We start from the raw sequence: 26,035 nt of genomic DNA, 5'->3' as shown, positions 1-26,035 counted from the left end.
TCTTTTGACGGCATAATACAGAATGGTATACAATTGTAATTAACTCAAGAAGGGGAGCTAATAGAATTGCATGTATCATAATGGGGGCTGTGGTCTTTGTTGAGATGTTTGGGTAAAAGCACTTTTAAAAAGTCATTGTTATCAAAGGCCGGAAAAAGAAACAAAACATCTACATGTTTGCTGGACTTGAAAGCACTGACACTGGGTTGCTGTCCATGGTGCTACAAGCATAGAGAAGAATCAAAGTAATACAACTTTGATCTTCATTTAATTTTAGCACTTAGAGAGAATGATATCGGCAAGGCAGCTTGTCACAACGACAGACCACCGGCGATCTGGGTATGTGGTCGACCAACCTGTTTTCACAAGATTAACATATTCCCCAGCCCTTTTCATCTCCCTTCCATATTTCTACGCAGACTAGTCTATATGAAGGATAATTTCACATCATGCCTTACGTGGTGGGGGGAAGAATTGATGGGCGATCCTGAGTATTGACTGCCTTGTCGGATTTAAGTGGCTGCTCATTTTACAGAGCTGTCATGTGCTCAAATTCACCTTTGCCGTCACGTGAGAGCGATGTGCATCAGTGAAAGGTTCACTTTGACTATTTTCCTAGCCGTAGGGGGAGAACACAAGGAGTGCCACACAGTGGAAGTAAAGCAGTTATTTTAATTCTGTGTAACCTCATGTACTAATCAAAGAGGACTGTTGTGGGGAGGAGAGGGAGCTCGAGATGCTGCCTAGACAGCAGGCTGTAATGAGGATCGAGACCCCTGGGAGCTGAAATTGAAAGCAGAGTGAGCTTGCTTTGCTGCCATCTCTGTCACCACAGACACTGATCCCCTTCCCCTCACCGATGGGCCTAGCCAAACGCTGTCCAGAGTGCTGGCATGTTGATCGTACGGTCAGTAAATACCTGCAGACTGCACACAGACCGAAACAGGACTGCTATTTTTGCAATAAGGTAGGCTCCCTTCGGTGGTTGTTGATTAACCATGCAGAATCCTTGATTAATCCGCGGTTAGTTTCAGGGACTGAAGCAGCTGAGGATTGTAAGCCTGCCAGTACTTATTGAAGGGGTGGGGAGGGGGGGTAGGTGGGGGAGGAGAGATGATGCCACAAGACAGAAAGCACAGAACCTGCTGAATCTAAAAGGGAGAATGGAGACGATGGGAAAGCATCTCTCTGTTCCAGGAGGAAGCCATTAGAAGATGCTGCCCTTTATTTCTTACTCATCTCTTTTTGCCTGGGTGAAATATCATGTGCAAATGAAGCTTGTTTTTGAACTGGAGATGATTGCATTAGAGCTGTGCCGTTTCCTTCGGTGTTTTAAAGTGGGTGAAAAGGATCCAGCTGTCTCTTCACTAGACTGACAAGCAGGGTGTAATTTAAAGCCCCCCACCCCCCCGCCCCCCACTTTGGTATCTCTCTATGGATGTGGATAAGAGGAAGGCAGCACCTATTCTCAAGCTGAGCTAAATTCAACAACAAAGACTCCAAGGACAATCTTTGCTTGATAAACAACCTAGAAGGAAAAAAATATCCACTTGCTATTTTCCTGCTTTTATTTTGTGCACTACAAGAATCAGCAAGACTTAAAGCTTTCATGCAATATGCTGCAAGGAAAGATTGATTTGAAAAGTGTTGTTGAACAGTGACCACGTTTATAATACTGGGGGGAAAAATCCTTCAAACTGCACTGAGGTGATCGACAGGAAAGGAGAAAGGCTTTCTTTAAAAGTTAATCTGTTGAACGCCAACATAACAGACAGTGGTCTCATAGCTGCGTTCTTCCCTTATCTCAGCACATGTGGGTATGTTTGCTGATTCTTTTTTCCACATTGTGTGTTTGAGTAATCTGCTCTTGTGTTTGTTAGATTTCAATTAACCGTTGGAGGGCTGTAATGGCATTTCAGTACCAAAGTAAAAATTAACATAGATCAAGGTCATTATTTCGTAGCTGGTTCCAGGAATAACATGAATGTTTTTTTTAATTAATAGATTTACTGTTAGGTGTGTACCTTTCGCTTTATTTCATTATTAAAAATCAAATTTTGCAGATGAAATTCATGAAAGAGTGTGTGCTATAAAAAACAAAATAGGTCCTTCAATGCTCAGAAGGTTAAGTGGAATCAGTTTTCCCTGCTAACCAGTGACCAGCTACATAGATTTTATGAGGGTGCAAATCTAAAAAGGAAACTAATATATATATATATATATTTTTAATTAAAGCTATCACCATGTATTGCCTTCAAAGGTCACTGCTTTATTAATAAGCTAATAATGTTTATTAATAATTCATTTTAGCTGATAAACTGAACACAGTGCATTTCGACATAGTTTATTAATCATTTATGCTGTTATCGAGGTAGAGTCCACCAGTTTTCAACAAGCACCATAACTTCCTACTGGAATCATTCATTACACATTCACCCAGAAGCTCAGTCCATCCGTTAAATGGGATTGAAGTCTGTGGTGCACTCAGTGCTGCACATCCTACATGCAGTTCTGACACTTGCTGTAGAATCCATTTTGTTTGCAGTGTGCAATTTATTTCACAGCCATTACAGTATGTCACACGAAGCATGCCTTCTTTTTGAGTTTGCTTTAAAAATACTCTTGCTTTGTTCTTGAATTTCACAAGGAAGTGCAGCCGGGGTCAATTTCTCCCTTGAACGCCCTGCAGAAACTGCATGCACGTGTACCCATAACATCTGTGATAAATGTGCAAGAGTGAAAATAGCTCGTGCACATTGTCTCATTTTTGTTAGTTTTGCCCCCTCCACGTCCATCAGGAGCAATGAATGCGGTCCAGGAAGAGGCAATGTTTTCACACCCCTTCCAAGTTGTTATTTTGCCCATCCTGGTGTATCCAACTGTGGACAATGTGGGATGATTAGACTAGCTTCAAGCAGCTCTTCACTGTGTTCACTGGCCTTTTCTGATGAAAACAAAAATTGAGTAGATTCCAGTCCTTGTTTCTGAATATTAGACTCTGATACTTTTTTCAGGTTGTAACCTGGGAGTAAAGGTAATTTACTGTGAGTTTCCTATGGTTGTATCTCCTGTGCACTAGCGGTGAAATAGATTCAAAGCTCAGGGCAAGTGTCCACTGCAACTAGTTGACCCTTTATGTAACACCCTGCACAAGGCAATTGCACTTATGCAACAGGCAGAGAAAATAAACCCTGAAGACTAATTGCAAAATATTTGACATTACTGATAATAGCTGTAATGAATTATCTGAATGCACTTGCTGTTTCAAAAGCTTTGCTCTTTCTACATCACAGGACGTGCTGCTCCTTTTATCTTCTGCTTTCTGAAGAAAGATGACTTCTAAGCAGGAAGATGCTGCCTTGACCAATTTTCTTCAGTTCATTGAAGACAAGGGACTGAGGGCTTACGATGCTTTGGTGATTCAAAATGCTTCAGACATTGCTCGCGAAAATGATCGCATGCGGAATGAAACAAATTTGGCGTATCTCAAGGAAAAAAGTGAAAGACGACGGAGACAAGAGGAAGCAATAAAACGGTAAATATCGAAATGCATTTTGCATCTGATGATCGATTCGGAAAAAAGGATATTCCAATATCAAAGATATTTATGACATACTAGCGAATGTCCCGTAGAGATGCTCGCAGAAAGTCAAAGGATGTGCTGTTTTATAAGGACAGGAGCATTATTCCACGTGACACACTGTATAATGTTCTGTTGTTAATAAGGGGTTATGTGTAATTGGCCTGCCCCTTTAAGGCCACAAGGTTTAATTGTTATAAATAGTCATATTATGAGGTCAATTAGAGGTTGATTTATCTTATGTTAATTAGGGGAGTCAGTGTTTGTCATTTGACAGCTTATTTGTTAATCAATAACAAAGTCAGAAAAATTAAAAGAAAATGACTTGCGATCAACAAATTTTAAGATTGTTTTCCATCTGTAACAAAGTGTGACGTTTTAAAGTATGACATCTTAAGTATGAGAGACATAGATGTGCGCCAGATGCTAAACTTCTCTATAGCGTGCCATATATATATATTTATATATATATATATATATATATACATAAAATGACAATGAGCCCATAAGACCAGTGTGACACAGATGCAAATAAGGCTGCTTGAAACTTAGTAATGCTAATATGCATCAGGCAGGAATTCTGAACTGTATAAGGTACAATTCTGCCTTCACAGACTAATGTGTGAGTATCACACTAATTTTGAATTATTTTATTATGGAAATTGCTTCCGAAATACAAATTGCTGTACTGTGGAGCGTTGCATTGCTGGAGGGTCCATCTTTTGGATGAGGCAATAAACTGTGGCCCAGTTTGCCTTTTGCAGTGGTCAAGGTAAACATGCCACTCTTTGAAGGAGAGCAGGGAACCCTCCGAGTGCCCATAGACATCTGTGACCTTGGTGAATGACAGGGCCAACAGTGTATCTCCATAAACAATTAAATTTAAGGATTTAGACAAAATCAGAGGAGCGACAGAAAATAATCAAAAAGGCTAATGAAATGCCGACCTTTATATCTAGAAGACTAGAATACAAGGGGATAGAAGTTGTGCTGCAGCTCTACAAATCCCTGGGTAGACCACACCTGGAGCACTGTGAGCCGTTCTGGGCACCACACCTTAGGAAGGCTATATTGGCCTTGGAGGGAGTGCAGTGTACGTTTACCAGAATGATACCCAGACTTCAAGGATTAAGTTACAAGGAGAGATTTCACAAATTAGAGTTGTATTCCCCAGAATTTAGAATCTTAAAGGGTGATCTGATTGAAGTTTTCAAGATATTAACGGGAAGAGATAGGGTAGATAGAGAGAAACTATTTCCGCTGGTTGGGGAGTCTAGGACTCGGGGGCATAGTCTAAATGTTAGAGCAAGACCTTTTTAGGAGTGAAATTAGGACACATTTCTTCACAAAAAGGGCGGTAGAAGTTTGGTTTAGATCAAGTGTCAATTTCAAATCTGAGATTGATAGATTTTTGTCAACAAAGGTATTAAGGGATATAGACCCAAGGTGGGTATATGGAGCTAGATCGCAGATCAGCCATGATCTCATTGAATGGCGGAACAGGCTCGAGGGACTAAATGGCCTACTCCTGTTCCTATGTTCCTGATGACGGAGAAGGAAATAGGGTTGATTAAAGTCAAATCAGATACAGAAAGAAATGAAGATCGGGAAAGAAAGAGTGGATTTCGAAAGCGACAAAAGAGACAGCAAAGAAAAGTAAGAAAAAAATTTAAATTAAAAATGTTTTAAATCCCTAACATCAAGTTACTACCTGTAGGAATGTGACTCCACAGTCAAGAAAGGATGATTGGCATTGCAGGAACATAAATCTCATCATTATAATAGTACTAAGTACTAGCCCTAACAATGTGCAGCAAGGTTCATTGGCAATTAATGCGTAAATGAAACTCACAGGGAGGTTGAGGGCAAGTTGCCGTTTTACTGAGGTTAATGGTGGAGTGGCGCAAATTGTCCGGCAACTTACGGAGATTCGCAACTCAACGGGTTTCTTTTCCTCGCTACAGGGTGCTGGACAATTTGCACATTAATAGCGTCGAGCGCCATTAAATTCGTCGTTATTTTGAAAGCAAAATCTAGGCCAGTATCATTGTGCACCACTGTATTTGGGACTAAATTGGGTGCAACAGCTGTAACTGTTCTTCAAAAAGGTAATTTTCAAAAAGGGGGTGGGAGTGGGGGGGGATTTGAACTCTATTCCAGCTCAGTTGAACAGATTGGGTAGGCAGGTAAAATGAAACGGCTCCAGTTCCCGCTCCATTCTTGCTGATCTTTACTTTTAATGCTACTGGCTTTTGCAGCAGATGAGGTGCAGGCTGAACTCAGGCAGGAGCCTCACTCATAAATGCCAATTGGAGTCCTATAATGTCATTAGGGCCTCGAAAGCACTTTAACTGGAGCTTGAGCGGGGCAACCACTGTTGACTCCTTCGGGCCCTGCAAGGAAAGTCACCATCTCTGCCGCCCAGACTTCCCCCACTTCCCGTCCGGAAATCCGCAAGCAGCTATTTACCTCCAAGCCTTGTCTTCCTCTGCTGGCAGCTGCCCTGTACCTTCTTCCCACCTGTTCCATGTGAGAAATGGACTGGTGGTATTTAATGAGACCCGAGAGTTCCAATACCTCGGGCCTGAAACTTAGACCCCACTTGTTCAAAGCCAACCCGGAGTTAAAATCAATATCACGGTCTTTTTTCTTTTTAAATTGGATAGCTGACAGGTATCTGTATGATCAGCTCACATTTCTCACACTTCCATCATATAAATAGGATAGCTAACAAACACCAAAGTGATTATACTATTAATATTACTGTATAAATAGGACAGCTGATGGGTAACGGTATGATAGGCCAGTATTTCACACTGTTAAACTGTATAAATAGAATTGCTCATCTGTACCCTTTTAACACATTGATATTCGTCACACTGTCATCAGAATAGTAGGGGCTATTTTCTGGTTGTCAGTGAATTATGCACCAATGAAGTCGCATTTTCAAAATGAACAGATTTGTTGATAAAGTGGATATGAGAATGTGGGTGTACTAAAGGCAGACGTAGAATAGTTGTCAGAAATAACTGAAGAAAAGGAATTGGCTTTGGAAAAAATTAGCAGAACTCAAGGTAGATAAGTCACTGAGTCTTGATAACATGCATCCCGAGTTGTTAAAGAAAGCCAGAGAGGACATAGCAGAGATTCTGACCACAATTTTTCAATGTGCCATTGATCTGTAAATTGTGATGGAAGAACTGGAGGGTAACTATCGTCCAGTTAGTCGATGTAGATTGTGGGCAAATCTACAATTCAAGATAAAATGAGTGATCATTTCGAGATGCACAGGATAATCAGTGTCAGCTGCAGGGATTTATTAAAAGCAAATCATGTTCAACAATTTTAATAGGTTTTTGAAAATGTAATTGCTTCTATATGTAAAGGTAATGCAGTAGGTGTGGTGTATATAGATGTTCAGAAGGTGTTTAATAGGTGTCTTACAGGCTTGTTACAAGAATTTAGCAATAAGGTATAACAGCAGCATGGATAGAAAGTTCATTGACAGACAGGCTTAGGGATAATGGATATTGTTCAGATTAGAGAAGGATTGGAAATGGTATACACCAAGGGTCAATTTAGCTCTCATAGATGTCAATGATTGGATTTAGGCATAGGAAGCATAATATTGAAGTGACGACACAAAAGTAGGGGCTTGGCAAATATAAAGAGGGCTGCAAAAAATGTCAGGAGGTCATAGGCTCACAGAACAGGCAGTTAGGTGGAAGAGAAGTGTGAGGTAATGCGTTTTGGGAGAAAAACACAAGGGGCCCAAGTTTCCACACGATTAAAAACGGGCGCCCCTCCGAGCTGGGCGCCCGTTTTTCGCGCCGAAAACGGCACCGGAAAAAAAACGCGCGATTCTGGAGCGCCCTGCAGCTCCTTGTCTGTTTGGCGCGGCGCCCAGGGGGGGCGGAGCCTACACTCGCGCCGATTTTGTAAGTGGGAGGGGGCGGGTACCATTTAAATTAGTTTTTTTCCTGCCGGCAACGCTGCGCGTGCGCGTTGGAGCGTTCGCGCACGCGCAGTGTGAAGGTAACATTGGCACTCGGCCATTTTTGTAGTTCTTTGTAGCTGTTCAATTTTTGAACATTTTTTAATAAAAGCACATTGCCATCAGCACATCAGCACTGAGGCTTCTTGCAGCAGTGAGAAGGCTGCAGGAAGCCTCAGAAAGTTGAGGCAGCCGTTTCCCTCCCCCTCCCCCGCGGGAACAAACGGCTGCCTCCTTCCCCCCCCACCACCCCCCGCAGCATTCTCCCTGGCTGAAGCACTTTCACACAGGTAGGAACATGGTTTATTTAATCTTTTCTTTGCTTATAAATTTTTATTCAGGTTGGATTTATTTGTATAATATTTGTATAAGTATAAATAAGGATTTATTATAGAATTTAATGACTTCCCCCCCCCCACCTCGTTCCCGACGCCTAATTTGTAACCTGCGCCTGATTTTTTAATGTGTAGACAAGGTTTTTTCAGTTCTACAAAAATCTTCACTTGCTCCAATTCTAAGTTAGTTTGGAGTACGTTGTCACTGTGGAAACTTTCAAATCAGGCGTCAGTGGCCGGACACGCCCCCTTTTGAAGAAAAAATTCTGTTCCAAAGTGGAACTGTTCTACCTGACTAGAACTGCAGAAAAAAAAATGTGGAGAATTGCGATTTCTAAGATAGTCCGTTCGCCACCAGTTGCTCCTAAAAATCAGGCGCAAATCATGTGGAAACTTGGGCCCACGGAGATAAATCTTTCAGGGGGTCAGCGGACGCATTTGGTGACGGATTGGAAGGGAAAAAATGTTTTTGACAGCGGGCCGGGTACCCGTTGTCAACCCGTCGTCACACTACTTTCCCAGATGTTGGGTCTGTCACGGCTGAACAGACCCCACACACAGCGGCGGGGGAGGAAATTCAAGTCATTATGGCCTTGTTAACAGCCCTTTAAACAGTATTTTGAGCTGACTTTACCATTTTACCAGGTTGTCCACACAGTCTACACTGCTCGGGGATTACATCAGGTAAGGACATCGGGAGTTGTGTGACCGTGAATTCATTCCTTTACTTGACAGCTGCAAATGTGCTATAACAGCTCCCATCTCACAGCCTTTTACTTTCCAAGATCAAAAGCTGTTGCTAAATGCATTTGGACAGCAGATTGAGCTTTATGTAGGTTGCAAATGTTTGGAGCAATCTCTCTATCCAGTGTCACCTCATTAGAACAATCTGTCTCTCCTTTGACAGATCGCTTCTGTCATCTCAAGTTCACCTGCCATCTATTAAATTAGCATCGGTACCCTTGAAACTATCTCACCTTGGTCCTCAGAATCCCACCACAATTAGCCCCAACACCAGCAACACCAACGACAAAAAACATCAACCTTCTCTGCAATCAACTGATGTTGCACCGATCACAGGGCATTAGCACCAGAGCACAGTGTTGCCCGGGAGGGCAGTGATGGCCTCGCCATGGCCAGATTTACTTCACTTCATGCTGTACACCCTGGCTGCCACGTGATGCACCAGGTTGGCACCACCCCACACCAGCATGATGATGCAACCCTGCAATGCCCCAGCCATTCCTTGCATACCCATCACCATTGCGGGCATGTACCGTTGTGCCTCACCATTCACTACAACTAACTAAGCCACTTCCACACAAATCTGTCCAAGAAGGCAAAGTGTTGAAAATAAAGGTTTCAATGTCTGACAGCACATTAACAGAAACTATACATGAAAATTGGCTAAAACACCCAAGTGCCTACCCTTGTGTGTTGTTAGTTGGTATGATTGGACTAGGATGAGGGTGAGTGTGAGGGGTGGCTAGTGAGCTGGGAAATAATAATCAAATCAGAAAATGCTGGAACTACTCAGCAGGTCAGGTAGCATCTGTGGAGAGAGAAACAGAGTTATCGTGTCAGGTCGATGACCCCTCGTCAGAACTAGAAAAAGTTAGAGATGTAACAGGTTTTTAAGCAAGGGTAGGGGCAGAGAAAGGACGGAGGGAGGAAAGAACAAAAGGGAAGGTCAGTGATAGGGTGGAAGGCAGAAGAGATTAAAAAACAAAGGGATGATGGTGCAAGGCAAAAGGAGACGGTAATGGGACAAGTTAAGAAACAAAAGATGAGTCGAGATAGGGTGAAAATGGAAATGGCAGAATCATCAACAGCTGCCGTGGGAAAGAGAGAAAAAAACAGGGAAAAAAAATAGGGGCAGGGGTTATGGTCTGAAATTGTTGAACTCGATGTTGAATTCAGAAGGCTGTAAAGTGCCTAAACAAAAGATTAGGTGCTGTTCCTCGAGCTTACGTTAAGCTTCATTGGAACAGTGTAAGAGGTGGAGGACAGAGAGATTAGAGTGGGAGTGGAGCAGAGAATTAAAGCCAGCTGACCAGAAGCTCTGGGTCACGCTTACCGACTGAAGGAGGTGTTCAGCAAAGCGATCACCCAATCTGCCTTTGGTCTCTTCAAAGTAGAGGAGACCACATCATGAGCAGAGAATCCAGTATACTGAATTGAAAGTTCAAGTTGTTGTAGTTGTTGATTGAAAACACTAAAGTCAATTATTAGTGGTTGATCCAACCAAATTAAACAAGGAGCCATTCTTTAACAATATTGAGCCTTTAAGCCTACTGAGCAACTTGCACTATAAATCACAGATGTACCAACATTTGCTCACGCCACAGGAATAATATTTGCAAAAGAAATGCAAAAGGTGATGATTTTTCTCCGCTTGTGTTTTGAATGCATGTGTCTAAGGAAGAGCAGGAAGGAAGAGGTGATGTTCTTACAGAAAATAGAAAGACAGAGAACCAAACCCGGGTATAAATTTTGTAAATGTGTTATAAGAAGAAAATGTGTTGGGAGAATTGGGTGGTACTTGTGATGTACTAAATCTTCACACTCCGTTTGGAGGGCTTTCAATTGCTGTAGCTATAAAAGTCGCAGCAATCATAATTGTCTTCATCATTGGTTTGTTTCTGGCACCAAGAGGTGAAGTTCTTGTGCAGGTAAGAGTGATTAATAGCATCCTTACTGAACAATACTTCAGCTAAAGTAATCCCTTTAATCAGCACAGTCTCCATCAACGGCATGATGGGGCTGTTAATATGGTCCTGGCTCCTCTGCTCATCAGATGTTGCAGTTCATTTGAATATGTTATTGTTGCTCCCAGCACATTACACATGAAGTGTTCATTAAGGAAAGCAGGCCTTTATCAAATAGGAAATAGGGTCTAAATGAGCCTTTTGCATACATTCTCTGTTCAGTGCAAAAATATGCAACTGGTGTGTTTTATAGTGCATTGAGCACATTAGGTACAGAATAGGCCTCCACACCATATGATGTGGAGCCCTTACACCCAAAGGCAGCCATGATTCTAGTGCTAAGGATCACAACATGCTACGTATACTGTCACAGATAAAGGTGATCAAATATATCAGTCAGTGCTGTACCATGGGGTGGGTAATGCCACCCTGGCACCATGCCAACTGGGTCACTGCTCCTCAGGTGCTATGTGCACTTGTGCCTAAATAGTTGGCTTCACGTGAGAATACAAAGCCTGCTCATTTAAATATGTTAGTGGTGTGTCTGGCATTTAATACCTGACAAACTGGGAGTGCCACAGGGTACAGGGGCTGGAATGTCGGGTGCCAGCAGCAAATGTTGAGTGGCTGAAGCAATTAGCATAGATGCATTTAAGGGGAAGCTAGATAAGCATATGATGGAGATAGGAATAGAAGGATATATTGCCAGGGCCAGATGAAGTTAGGTGGGAGGAGTCTCGTGTGGAGCGTAAACACCAGCATAGACCTTTTAGGCCGACTGGCCTGTTTCTGTGCTGTAAAATGCTATGTAATTCTATAAACGGCCCGTAATGCCATTTTTTTCTCTTGGAAGAAATCTTAGTACAAAGACCACTTTTAAAGGTTTTTGCTGGAGGTCGAGGGAATTCAGGAGCATAAATGCAGGGTGGACCTATTGAACGGTCTTGTTGTATGGACAAATTAGTGAAGCCACAATGTGGGATGTCAGTCCCTCCACGTTGAACCCAAGTCCATCCACTTTGTTGTTCAGTATAGTACGCAGCTCACTAACTGAGGGTTCATTATTTTATACCCTAGTTTATTTAACTGCATTTAAGGGGAAGCTCGATAAATATGAGGGAGAAAGGAATAGTTGCTGAGCAGGTTAGATGAAGTAGGGTGGGAGGAGGTTCATGTGGAGCATAAACACCGGAATAAACAATTTGGGCCAAATAGCCTGCTTCGTGTGCATTCTATGTAATGTTACGTAACTGTATTTATTACTAGTTCTTGATGACTGGAAGCTTAAATGCTCCATGGAGTTGGAAAAAATAGCGTTGCATATGATAGACGGACATTTCTCACATTCACCACATTATACAACAGTTGATGGGTACCAAAGTGAAGCTGCCTAATGAGTACTGGTATGATATGCTGCCATTTCTCACACTCTCACTGTTTAAGCAGGATAACTGAGGAGTACCAGTGTAATATACCAATATTTCTCACATTGTGAATTCATGAATAGAATAGCAGACCTGGCGTGAATCATTGACATTTATCATTGTATCACTGCACAAATGAGATGGCGGACAGGTACTAATTTGATATGCTGCTATTTCTCACAGTGTCACTTTATAAATAGGATAGTGGACAGGCACTGATGAGACACACTGGCATTTCTCACTTAACTGTACAATTAGAAGTGGAACAAGAAAGATGTTTTATGATTGCTTTTACTCTAAGTAGGTTTGTTATTGGTCATTTTGTCTCCAGCAGGAGAATATTGCAATTGAAAATTAAGTTTTTGGTAAATATATAACTATAAGAATGACAGATATAGCAATGACTCCTGTTACAGTACTGTGCAGAGCTTTAGAATGCACACAGGTGGTGCTTTTAGGAACGAAGTTCATTAAAAATTTGAATAGATTTTGAGGATAAAATCATTGTTTGGAAGAAATGCGTTACGTCTAAATAGACAGGGACATTGAACACTGGGCCTCAACTTGGGAACTGCGACTGGAAAATAGTTTTGAATCAGAGATGGTAATGAAGGAGCATTAATAGTAGAATAATAACACAAACATAAAGGCTGAATATGTTGTCAGAATGAAAATGTAAGAATTTTACAGTTTGTCCTATAATTTAAATTCTGTTTCAGAACTCACTCAAAGCATTTTTAATCCGTTGTACAGTAATCTATATCCCTTTATTCTCGGCTGAATCACGATCTGTCCAATTTTATTTCAAAGTTTCCAATTGGGTCAGCCACCCAGTAATCACGCTTGCTATTTTTAGCGTTGACGTTCATTATTTTACATTTCTTAATATTAAATACAATCTGCCTGGGTTTTAAATCTCAGTCTGTGAATGTTAGTATCATCTGAAAACTCAGACAATTCAACAGTCAGTATACCAATCAAGACCATTTAAGTCCTGAAATTCTGTTCCATTCCTTTGTCCGCTATTTCAGCACGGGCATTAGCCAGTTTATTTTAAACGTTGTGTGGGCCACTAATATTGCCAACTGTACTTTCTAGCCTGCAGTGGCTAAAGGATTAGGGGTGGGGGCAACACACTGAACTTTCACCTCAGACACCTGGATTCCAAGCCAGTCCCGTTTTGTAGAATACAAATCATTGTCCGCTACTGGTTGTAAAGCTCATAAATGAAACTGGTCTCAGCCCAGTTCCCAGTAACTGATACTAGGCAACAAAACTAGCAAAGTATTCCATTCCCGCCGAGCATCAGCTTTCACCCTGATAGCCAAACAGTGAGTGACTAAAAAAATTAAATAATGTAAATAATTGTGACTGTCCGGAAGTGCAAGGTCTAATACCCAGGTATTTCATTGGCCACAGCTGCTCAGTTGGAACTACTGCCACTCCTCAAGAGCCTCCGTTGTCCATTATTTAGCTAATTCAATATCCAATTAAAACATTTTTCCTTTATTATAAGAGTTTTAACTTTAGCAGTGCATTTCTACTGCAGAATTTCATCATTGTTTGCTAGAAATCATACCCTTCATATTCTCATCTGCCAATTCTGTAGAATGGTTTTAAAGAATTAGCGGACAAACAAAATGTTTAAAATAACCCAGCTAATCCCTGCATTAAAATAGTGGATAAAGTAATGTCATTTAAATACATAATTTCTGGGTATAAGTGATCTTGAATCAGTGTAGTCTTATGTGGTCATTTTTATATTTCTGCTCAGAGAACATCACTGGAATGGACACCCATGACCTCCAAGCTGTTCTGCCCTTTTTACTGTATCTGTGTGCCACTGGAACTTATTGGAGGGCCAATAGATAGGGTGTACTGTTATGGCACACCCAGGCCCCTTTTAGTGCATGTCCTTGCTTCAATTACCTTCCTGCTTCAGCTGTCAGCCATGGCTAAGTGCTAGCACTCTGGTCTCTGAATCAGATGATTGTAGGTTTAAATCTTGAGACCTCATTACATAATCTAGGCTGACACCTTAATGTAGTACTGAGAAAGTACTGCACTGTTCGAGGCACTGTCTTTCAGTTGAGACATTAAACCAAGGCCCCAGTTGCCCTCCCAGGTGGGCAGAAAAGATTCCATGGCATTATTCAATGGAGAGTTCTTCTGTTGTCCTATCTAACATTTCTCCCTCATCCAACATAACTAAAACAAATCATCATATTATGTATCTCATTGTAGTTTGTGTGACCTTACTGTACACAAACTGGCTGCTTTGCCTACATTACAGCAATGACGACACTTCAAAAGTACTTCATTGGTTGTGATGCTTTGAGATGTCCTGAGAATATCCATATAAAAGTAAGTTCTTTCTTTCCACCATCTATAAACTACAAATCATCCAGAATGCCACAGCTCATGTCTTAACAAGCATTCAGGCTCACATCCCCAGCAACTCTGTCCTCATCAAGCACCATTAGATTCCCACATGCTATGTATTTTGTGTCTGATGATGTGTTTGATAATCCCCAGAGATACAACAGACACCCTTCATTTTGTCTTGTTATTTGCTACGAGACTCAGTTCCACAATCTCCTCTTCCACCACCACCACTAAACAGCATTCAGTCAATGGAGCGCCAGAAAATATTAGTTCAGAATGGCTTGAAGATAGAGCAGAGATAAAGCTAACTCAATTTCAGGAACAAAAAGCGTGAGTGCTTTGCCATTTACATAGAAGAATAGAACAAGAGGGAAGGTGTGGTGAAAGGTGTTAGCTACAGGCCTAACTAAGATCGTGACCTGGATAAGTACTAATTTAGCCATTCACTAATATGATACAGTGAAATAAGATACTTTGCTTAATTGTTCTGGATATGGAACTGACCACTATATGGCACTTTGCAATATTGAAAACCAATCTAAAAATTTAGTTCCAAAACGAGCCAACTTTTGAACTTATTTGTCTAAGTAGTGAGCGCTGATGACATCAATGGGAAAACTTTCCAGATGGAGTCACTGAGGCTAACGATAGCAAAGGGCAGAAAACACTGTTGGGAGTTGTTTATAGGCTCCCAAAGAGTAGTGATAATGTAGAGTACAGTTTTAATCAGGAAATTAGAGGTGCATGTAACAAAAGTTATACAATAATCATGGGGGACTTTAATCTACATATAGACTGGGCAAACCAAATTTTCAGTAATAGTGTGGAGGACAAATTCATGTAATATATACAAGATGGTTTACTCGATCAGTATGTTGAGGAATCAACTAGAGACCAAGTTATTTTAGATCTAGTATTGTGCAATGAAATATTATTGTGCATTAACAACTTTGTAGTAAAGGGGCCCTTAGGGAAGAGTGACCATAATATGATAGAATTTTACATTAAGTTTGAAAGTGATTTAGTTAAATCCAAAACTAGGGTCTTAAATCTAAACAAAAGAAACTACATAGGTATGAGGGGAGAATTGGCTAAGGTAAATTGGGAAACTATATTAAAAGGTATGATGGTAGACAAGCAATGGATAGCATTCAAATAATTAATACATAATTTATAACAAACATACAAACATACTACAATCATAAAAGCACAAAAGCCCCACAGGAAAAGTGGTCCGACCGAGGTTAACAAAAGAAGTTCAAGTATTAGATCAAAGGAAGAGGCTTATAACGTTGCCAAAAAGAGCAGTAAGCCTGAGGATTGGGAGGCTTTTAGAATTCAGCAAAGGAGGACCAAGAAATTGATAAAGAAAGGGAAAATAGAATATGAGAGTAAACTAGCGAGAGACATGAAAACAGACTGTGAAAGTTTCTATAGGTGTGTAAAAAGGAAAAGATTAGCAAAAGTAAATGTGGGTCCCATACAGGCTGAGGTAGGGGAAATTATAATGGGGAATAAGGAAATGGCAGAGAAATTAAACAAATACTTTGTGTCTGTCTTCATGGAAGACATGTAAAACCTCCCAGAAATAGTGGAGAACCAAGGGTCTAGCGAGAATGAGGAACTGAAAGAAATTAGTATTAGTAAAAAGATAGTACTGGAGAAATGAATGGGACTGAAAGCCAATAAATCCCTGGACCTGATGACCTACATCTGAGGGTTTTGAAAGAGGTGGCTATAGAGATACTGGATGCATTGGTTGTCATCTTCCAAAATTCCATAGATTCTAGAATGGTTCCCACAGTTGGAATGTAGCGAATGTAACCCCACTATTTAAGAAAGGAGGGAGAGAGAAAATGGGGACTACAGACCAGTTAGCCTGATATCAGTCATAGGAAAAATGCTAAAATCTATTATTAAGGATGTGGTAACAGGGCACTCAGAAAGTAATAATAGGATTAGGCAGAGTCAACATGGATTTATGAAAGGGAATTCATGTTTGACAAATCTGCTGCAGGTTTTTGAGGTTGTAACTAGTAGAATAGATAAGGGGGGACCGTGGATGTGGTGTATTTGGATTTTCAAAAGGCATTTGATAAATGTCACACAAGAGGTTATTGAACAAAATTAGGACTCATGGGATTGAGCATGGATTGAGGATTGGTTAACGGACAGAAAATACAGAGTAGGAATAAACGTGTCATTTCCATTTGGCAGGCTGTAACTAGTGGGGTGCCACAAGGAACAGTGCTTGGGCCCCAGCTATTCACAATCTATATCAATGATTTGGATGAGAGGACCAAATGCAATATATCCAAGTTTGCTGATGATACAAAGCTAGGTGGGAATGTAAATTGTGAGGAGGATGCAAAGAGACTTCAAGGGAATATAGACAAGCTACGTGAGTGGGCAAGAACATGGCAAATGGAATATAGGGCCCAAGTTTCCACACGATAAAAAACGGGCGCCCCTCCGAGCTGGGCGCCCGTTTTTCGCGCCTAAAACGGCGCCTAAAAAAAAACTCACGATTCTGGAGCGCCCTGCAGCTCCTTGTCTGCCTGGCGCGGCGCCCAGGGGGGCGGAGCCTACACTCTCGCCGATTTTGTAAGTGGGAGGGGGCGGGTACTATTTAAATTAGTTTTTTTCCTGCCGGCAACGCTGCGCGTGCGCGTTGGAGCGTTCGCGCACGCGCAGTGTGAAAAAAACATTGGCACCCGGCCATTTTTGTAGTTCTTTGTAGTTGTTTAATTTTTGAACATTTTTTAATAAAAGCACATTGCCATCAGCACATCAGCACTTGCAGCCTTCTCACTGTCTCCTTCCCCCACCCCGTGGGAAAGAACGGACGCCTCCTCCCCCCACCCCCGCGGGAACAAAACGGCTGTTCCCTTCCCCCCCTCCCCTCCACAGGAACGAAACGACTGTTTAATTCCCCCCTCCCCTCCGCGGGAACGAACGCCTGCAGCATTCTCCGTGCCTGAAGCACACAGGTAGGAAGATGGTTTATTTAATCTTTTCTTTGCTTATAAATGTTTATTCAGGTTGGATTTATTTGTATAATATTTGTAGAAGTATAAATAAGGATTTATTGTCAAATTTAATGAGTTCCCTTCCCCCCCCCCACCTCGTTCTGGACGCCTAATTTGTAACCTGCGCCTGATTTTTTAATGTGTAGAACAGGTTTTTTCAGTTCTACAAAAATCTTCACTTGCTCCATTCTAACTTAGTTTGGAGTACGTTGTCACTGTGGAAACTTTGAAATCAGGCGTCAGTGGCCGGACACGCCCCCTTTTGAAGAACAAATTCTGTTCCAAAGTGGAACTGTTCTACCTGACTAGAACTGCAGAAAAAAAAATGTGGAGAATTGCGATTTCTAAGATAGTCCGTTCTCCACCAGTTGCTCCTAAAAATCAGGCGCAAATCATGTGGAAACTTGGGCCCAGAGTGTGGAGAAATGTGAAGTTATCCACTTTGGTCAGGAAAAATAGAAAAGCAGAGTATTTTTTAAATGGTGAGAAATTGGGAAATGGTGACCTGGGTGTCCTTGTATACAAATCACCGAACGTTAACGTGCAGGTACAGCAAGCAATTAAGAAAGCAAATGTACAGTTTTAGTCTCCTTACCTAAGGAAGGATATACTTGCAATTGAGGGAGTGCAACAAAGGTTTACCAGACTGATTCCTGGGATGGGGGGATTGTCCTGTGAGGAGAGATTGAGTAGACTAGGGCCTACATTGCCTAGAGTTTAGGAGAATGAGAGGTGATCTCATTGAAATTTACAAAATTCTTACAGGGCTTGACAGGGTAGATACAGGGAGCATATTTCCTCTGGCTGATGAGTCTAGAACCAGGGGTCATAATCTCAGAATAAGGGGTCGGTCATTTAGGACTGAGATGAGGAGAAACTTCTGCACTCAAAGGGTGCTGAATTTTTGGAATTCTCTATCCCAGAGGGTTGTGGAGGCTCAGTGTTTGAGTATATTCAAGACAGAGATCGATAGATTTTTGGATATTCAGGGAATTAAGGTATATGGGAATTGTGCAGGAAAGTGGAGTTGAGGTAGAAGATCAGCCATGATCTCATTGAATGGCGGAGCAGGCTTAAGGAGCTGAATGGCCTACTCCTGCTCCTAATTTTTATGTACTTATGTAATATGCAGAACTCAAATGGCAAAATCACTGGAGTACTCTTTCTTCAAGACTGTAATTACTTGTGTTAATTCATCTCCATCATTCTGATAAAGGTAATCAGAATTCTTTATAACTCTTTGATTTTTTGATAAGTGACTGGGTGAAGGAGTTAATTAGAACTAGCAGAGACCCACAAAACATTTGCCTTCAAATTAATATCTTTATTGTAACAGTACTTGTTTAGACTTCTTTGTCCATAGAATCAACGATGATGTCCTCCTCCCCACCACCCCCCCGTCCCTCCCTCTCTCTCCCTCCCACCCTCTCCCTCTGTCTCTCTCTCTCTCTCTCTCTCTCTCCTTCCCCTCCCGTCCATCTTCTCCCTCTCTCTCTATCCCTCTCTCTCTATCCCTCCTTCTCTATCCCTCCCACCCTCTCCCTCTCAACCCCTCTTCCTCCTGTTCTCGCTCTGCCTCCCTCCTACCCTCTCTCTCCCACCCTCTCCCGCCCTCTCTCTCCCTCCCACTCTCTCCCTCCCTCTCTCCCTCTCTCCCTCTCTCTCATTCGCCACTCCCACCACGCACTCCTCTCGGCTCCGCAGCAACAACTGGGGAGACCCCCCCTCCCACCCCCCCCCCCCCCCCGTGCCGGCACGAATTGGCCCCACCGCATCCACTGTCCCCTCCTCATTGGATCAGACCCAGCATCAATCAAACGTTAAAAATTCATGCCATCGCTCCCCACCCTGATTGGCTGCGAGGCCGGGCGGGCCCTGATCGCCCATTGGTCGGTGCAACTGTCACTCAGTCTGGACCATGTGCTCCCAGCCCCCGGCCCCGCCCTAGGACAGATTTTTTTAAAACAGACAAAAACTGACTATTATTATAATAGATGCTGCTGTTCACCTCTGTTTATCTGGATGGGATCAAGTCACTTCACTCTGCTACATATAAGGAGCCTATGTGAAAAGCGTTTGAGTAGCCACACTGCAGGTGAATAGGAATCCCCAGCACGAAACAATCAGTAATCCGCCATACATCAGCACTAAATTGATCATCCCACCCAAAAAGACATTAAGGATAGCTGGTAGGAGCACTGATATAGAAAGAATGAGCTTGCATTTATTTAGCGCCCTTCATGACTTCAGGATGCACCAAAGCGCTTCTCAATCAATTACTTTTGAAGTGTAGTTACCATTGTAACACAGCAAGATCCCACAAACAGCAATGCGATAAATGACAAGATAATCTATTTTAGTGATATTTTTGTGGGATGTTGGGCAGGGCTGGGGAAACACCTCTGCTCATCTTCATATAGTGCCGTGGAACCTTTTACATCCACCTGAGAGGGCAGACATGGCCGCAGTTTAATATCTCATCTGAAAGACGGGACCTCCAACAATGGAGCACTCCCTCAGTACTGCACTGAAGTGTCAGCCTAGCTTGTGTATCCAGTGTCTGCAGTGGGCTGATATTCCACGACCTTCTGAGACAAAGACAAGAGTGCGACCACTGATCCAAGGCTGCCAGTTTGAGCCCAGCTTGACACCTTATCCAAAGTGCTATTCTGAACTTGAGTTTAAGCTAACAGTGTAAATAAACTGTGCCAACAGCTTTGTTCTCTATCTATCCCATAAAATATCATATCAGTGCTTAATGCTGATAAGGCCCAAACTGAAAAATGTTGCGTTCCCCAACAATGATGTCCCTCAAGAACACAAAGAAATCATTGAACATAAATTTCCAAAGGGGGCTATTGATGGGAATGTTTTTAGTTGATTTTCTTTCTAAGTTTCAGTGCAGGATCTGCTGAATAATTCATTACAGTTTCAAATTATTTTTAAGCCTCACCCTTCAATCAGCTTTTCCTCCTCTATTCTAGCATTTAATCTGCTGCATCGATCACGTGCCTCACAGTAGGCTGTCTCCTCATCTTTTAATTAGCCCTCGGTCTTCGAAACCAATGTGGAAGCTGCTTTCATCATTTACTATAGCCTCATATTCTGCTCTCACATCATGCATCAGACACATCTCTGCCCCCTGTTCAATTCTCTTTAGTCTTTATTATTTCTTGACGTTTGCTGAGCTGTCTTGGGTTCATGGAACAAAGGGGCTGATAATCAGCTTGGCAAGTAATTTTCACACTGCGTCGGTGATGCCTAACTTGCGTAAAAGTGCTGTCAGACAGTAATCACATTGACAGTTTGGGATGGGTTTAACAGGGTGGTCACATTTTAATACCAATGGAGGAACAGTGTAACGTCAATTTGTATTTTCTGTGATGGGTTTGACAAGGTGGTCAGATTTTAATATCAGTGGAATACAGTGCACCCACCTTCAAAAGAACAGGATCCTTTCGGCAATTGAGCCAGTAGGCAGCAAATGCAGTTCAATGTGGATCTGCGCAAAATAATTAATGTGGGAGCAAAATAAGAAGAAGCATTTAAGAGTCGTACATTATGGTGGTCAAAAGAAAGATACTGGTTATAAAATAGACAAATCTATGAAGTATAGAGGGGTCATTTTAACCTAACCCATCCGTCGGAAAACTGCGGAGATTGGGTGAGGTGCAGCGTGTAAGCCCGGCATTCCCCCCAGTCCCATGGGTTTCCATCCCAGCGAGTTAAGTTAAAATTACCTCTCTGGTTTGGGTAGAAAAGAATGGATTCAGCTTATGTAGTGCTCATCACCTCTCTCAGAAATGTCTCAAAGTTCTTCACACATGATGAATTACCCTAAAATGCAATGACTTTGAAAATGCAATGAAGGAAAATGTTGGCCAGGACACCAGGAGAACTTCATGCTCGTCTTCAACCAGGACTCTGGAATGCTGTATATTCACCCGAACCGCCAGATCAGGCAGATTTAATGTCTCATCAAAATCATGGCACCTCCGACAACGCAACAGTCCCCCAGGACTGCACGGAGTGTCAGCTTAGATTAAGTCCTGGAGTAGAGCAATTTAAGGGTTAGAGCACAAATCAGAAGAGATTACATTATTACTTTGTAAAAAATTGGCCAGACCCCACCTTGATTACTCCATACATTTCTGGTGACCTAATCACAGGAAGAATATTTTTGCCCGTGAGAAGTTAAAGACACAAATAATCAAGGTAATTACAGAATCATAGCATTTTATAGTACAGAAGCGAATTATGTCTATGCCAGTTCTCCAAAAAGAGCCCTCCATGTATGGACTAGTGTCTGCATCGGTGGTATATAAATGTGGAGGTGCTTGACATAACGGGCCCAAGTTTCGGCCTCAGTTGCTCCTGATTTTTTGGAGCAACTGGTGTAGAACGGAGTATCTTAGAAATTCAAATTCTCGGCATTTAGTTTGCTCCAGTTCTAGTCAGTTAGAACAGTTTCACTTTGGAACAGAATTTTTTTTTCAAAAGGGGGCGTGTCCTGCCACTTACGCCTGTTTTCAAAGTTTCGGCAGTGAAAACTTACTCCAAACTAACTTAGAATGGAGTAAGTGAAGATTTTTGTACGCTCGAAAAAACCTTGTCTACACTTTAGAAAATCAGGCGTAGGTTACAAATCAGGCATCGGGAATGGGGGGGGGGGGGGTTTAAAGGGAAGTTTACAAACATTAAACACTTCAGTTTTACAAATACAGAGCCATCATCAATAATAAATGATAAAAACATCAATAAATCAACCAATAAACCAATCAAAAAAAATTAATAAGAAATAATTTTTTTTTTAAATCAATAAATAAAATATTTTCTACTTACCAACTGCAGCACCGGGAGCCCTTCAACAGCATGCTGGGATGCCCCCCCACCCCCCAGTGTGTCTCTGTCAGTGTCTCTATCGCTCTGTCTGTCTGTCTGTGTGTGTCTCTCATTCTCTGTCTGTGTTTCTGACAGCGAGAGGTGGATGGGAGGGGGAGGATGGGGAATTGGGGTGGAGGGGAGGAGGGGTGGTGGAGTGGGGCAGAGGGGTTGGGCGGGGAGGGGGGTGACAAGTGAGGGAGGGGAGGGGGGTGAGGGGAGGGAGGGGAGGGGGTTGAGAAGGGTGGGAGGGAAGGAGGGAAGGAGGGAGGGGAAGGGGGAAGAGAAGGGAGGGAGGGGAAGGGGGGAGAGAAGGGGAGAAGAGAGAGAGGGAGAGAGAAGGGAGAGAGAGAGAGAGAGAGAGAGAGAGAGAGAAAGAAAGGAGAGGGAGGCTGAACGGGCTGGGCCCGGCCGAGCCCAAGACTTCGAGCTTAGACTTACCGGATTGAGAGGTAGGTGGCATCAGGACCGGGGTCCGGGGGGGTCGGGAGCACGGATTGGGGGGAGCGTGGGTCGGGGCGGAGGGTAGGGGGGTGGGTCGTTCGGGGGGGGGGAGGGCGGAGATCGATCGGGGGGGCTAGATCGGTCGGGGGGCGGGGGGGGGGAGAGCGGTCGGGGGGGGGGAAGGAGGTCGGTCGGGGAGGGGAGGGGGAAGGTCGGGAGCAGGGGAAGCGGAGGTCGGGACAGGGAGGGGGGCGGTCCGGTGGGGGGGGGGGGGGTGGGAGCGGGAGTCAAGTCGGGTCCGGTCCGGTCCGGAGGAAGCAGGAGCTGGCCGTGGGAGGAGCCTTATTCACGCAGCCCCAGTGAGGCCATTGGGCCAGGGCTAGGGGCTGCGTGCTTCGGGCCCCTCCCACACAGTTTCGGGCGCCTGGAGCTACTACACTTGCGTGCCCACTGTAGCGCGCATGTGCAGAGGTCCCGGCACTGTTTTCAGCGCAGGGACCTGGCTCCGCCCCCCCACAGCTCGTGCTGCACCGCGCCCGACTCCAGAGGACCAGCAGGGAGCTGGAGAATCTGGAAGTTTTTTTCAGGCGCACTTTGTGGCGCGAAAAATGGGCATCCAGGTCGGGGCTGCGCCGTTCTAGGCATGGCCCGAAACTAGGCCAGCGTTCCAGATGGTCGGTTATTTTAACATCTGTAGTGGGGAAAATGCTTGAAACTATCATTAAGGAAGAAATAGCGGGACACCTCGATTGGAATAGTGCAATCAAGCAGACGCAGCATGGATTCATGAAGGGGAAATCATGTGTAACTAATTTACTGGAATTCTTTGAGGATATAACGAGCATGGTGGATAGAGGTGTACCGATGGATGTGATGTATTTAGATTTCCAAAAGACATTCGATAAGTGCTACACAAAAGGTTACTGCAGAAGATAAAGGTACGCGGAGTCAGAGGAAATGTATTAGCATGGATCGAGAATTGGCTGGCTAACAGAAAGCAGAGCGTCGGGATAAATGGGTCCTTTTCGGGTTGGAAATCGGTGGTTAGTGGTGTGCCACAGGGATCGGTGCTGGGACCACAACTGTTTACAATAAACATAGATGACCTGGAAGAGGGGACAGAGTGTAGTGTAACAAAATTTGCAGATGACACAAAGATTAGTGGGAAAGCGGGTTGTGTAGAGGACACAGAGAGACTGCAAAGAGATTTAGATAGGTTAAGCGAATGGGCTAAGGTTTGGCAGATGGAATACAATGTCGGAAAATGTGAGGTCATCCACCTTGGGAAAAAAAACAGTAAAAGGGAATATTATTTGAATGGGGAGAAATTACAACATGCTGCGGTGCAGAGGGGGTCTTTGTGCATGAATCCCAAAAAGTTAGTTTGCAGGTGCAGCAGGTAATCAGGAAGGCGAATGGAATGTTGGCCTTCACTGCGAGAGGGATGGAGTACAAAAGCAGGGAGGTCCTGCTGCAACTGTATAGGGTATTGGTGAGGCCGCACCTGGAGTACTGCGTGCAGTTTTGGGCATCTTATTTAAGGAAGGATATACTGGCTTTGGAGGGGGTACAGAGACGATTCACTCGGCTGATTCCGGAGATGAGGGGGTTACCTTATGATGATAGATTGAGTAGACTGGGTCTTTACTCGTTGGAGTTCAGAAGGATGAGGGGTGATCTTATAGAAACATTTAAAATAATGAAAGGGATCGACAAGATAGAGGCAGAGAGGTTGTTTCCACTGGTCGGGGAGACTAGAACTAGGAGGCACAGCCTCAAAATACAGGGGAGCCAATTTAAAACCGAGTTGAGAAGGAATTTCTTCTCCCAGAGGGTTGTGAATCTGTGGAATTCTCTGCCCAAGGAAGCAGTTGAGGCTAGCTCATTGAATGTATTCAAGTCACAGATAGATAGATTTTTAACCAATAAGGGAATTAAGGGTTATGGGGAGCGGGCAGGTAAGTGGAGCTGAGTCCACAGCCAGATCAGCCATGATCTTGTTGAATGGCGGAGCAGGCTCGAGGGGCTAGATGGCCTACTCCTGTTCCTAATTCTTATGTTCTTATGTTCTTATGTCAGGTTCATCTATAGATAGAAAGGCAATAGGCATCAGTGTTCTATCATCATGGTTTGTATGAAACACCATCAATACTGTTCATTTCTACTTCTTTAACAATAAAAGTACAATTCTACGTAATGAATGGCATCAGTATTGTTCTCCTCTCTGTTATTCCTGTGCTGCTATGTGGTGACCAGAGTCTCAGTGTGTGTGATAAGAAGGGAAAATATTTATCACATTCATCCATATTGTCAGTATTTGTGACCCCTTGCACATGGAATAGTTTGCTTTCTTCTGGGATAGCCATCCACCAGTTCTTCTTGCCCGATGGTTGATCAGAGCCAACTGCTTGGCAATGTTTTTGCCAACATTAAAGCACTTTCTCATATCCTGCCATGTTTGCCTGTCAATGGATTGGGAACCGCTTGAAGACTGGTTACCGTGGTTCCTCGCACGGGTCGGTGACAGGACCTTTGCGATTTATTATTTTCATTGGTGATCTAGCTGTAGGTGTTGGGAAATGATCGGCGAGTCTGCCGGTGATACCAAGATTTATGCGCGTGTCAGGATTATCGAGGATGCTCAACTGCAGCAATGAAATGATTGACCATAATCTGTGTTTGACAAATTAAACGTTAGCAAAGTCCAGTATTATGCATGTTGGCGGGTCAAGTGCTAAACATACATACACCCCACCGGGGAAAGAGTGAAAGCCAGCGGCAAAAGAAAAAGATCTGGGTGTTTTAGTCCATGTAATCGCTAAAGATCCATGACCAATGTCATGCAGTTATAGCTAAAGCCAAAAGGATTCTAGAGTGTATTCACAGGGCAATTCACTATAAAAGAAAAGTATATCATTTTGTCCTGGTACAAGACCTTGGTTAGGCCTACGTTTTGTGGTAGATTAAAAAGAAAAACTTACATTTGTATAGCGCCTTTCATAACCACAGGACGTCTCAAAGCGCTTTACAGCCAATGAAGTACTTTTGGAGGCTGCCATTTTGCACAGAGCAAGCTTCCACAAACAGCAATGCAATAATGACCAGATAATCTGTTTTTGTTATGTTGATTGAGGGATAAATATTGGCCAGGACACCAGGGCTAACTCCCCTGCTCTTCTTCGAAATAGTGCCATAGGATCTTTTATATCCACCAAAGAGGGCAGACGGAGCCTCGGTTTAACATCTCATCCAAAA

At 43.1% G+C, this 26,035-nt stretch overlaps 1 protein-coding gene across 1 annotated transcript in view; it reads left to right on the top strand.

Annotated features, from left to right (window-relative positions):
- The first annotated feature begins 3,332 nt into the window (after positions 1–3,332).
- The window catches only part of nyap2a (neuronal tyrosine-phosphorylated phosphoinositide-3-kinase adaptor 2a), a 141,731-nt gene continuing 119,028 nt past the window's right edge, over positions 3,333–26,035 (top strand). The window contains exon 1 of the mRNA XM_070884128.1: positions 3,333–3,535. Within this exon, the coding sequence (XP_070740229.1) occupies positions 3,333–3,535 (203 nt within the window). The remainder of the gene's footprint in view (positions 3,536–26,035) is intronic.

Source organism: Pristiophorus japonicus, chromosome 6 (assembly GCF_044704955.1).
Source record: "Pristiophorus japonicus isolate sPriJap1 chromosome 6, sPriJap1.hap1, whole genome shotgun sequence".
Lineage (NCBI taxonomy): Eukaryota > Metazoa > Chordata > Chondrichthyes > Pristiophoridae > Pristiophorus > Pristiophorus japonicus.
Note: the sequence above shows the minus strand (reverse complement) of the source record. Positions and strands in the feature narration are given on the sequence as shown.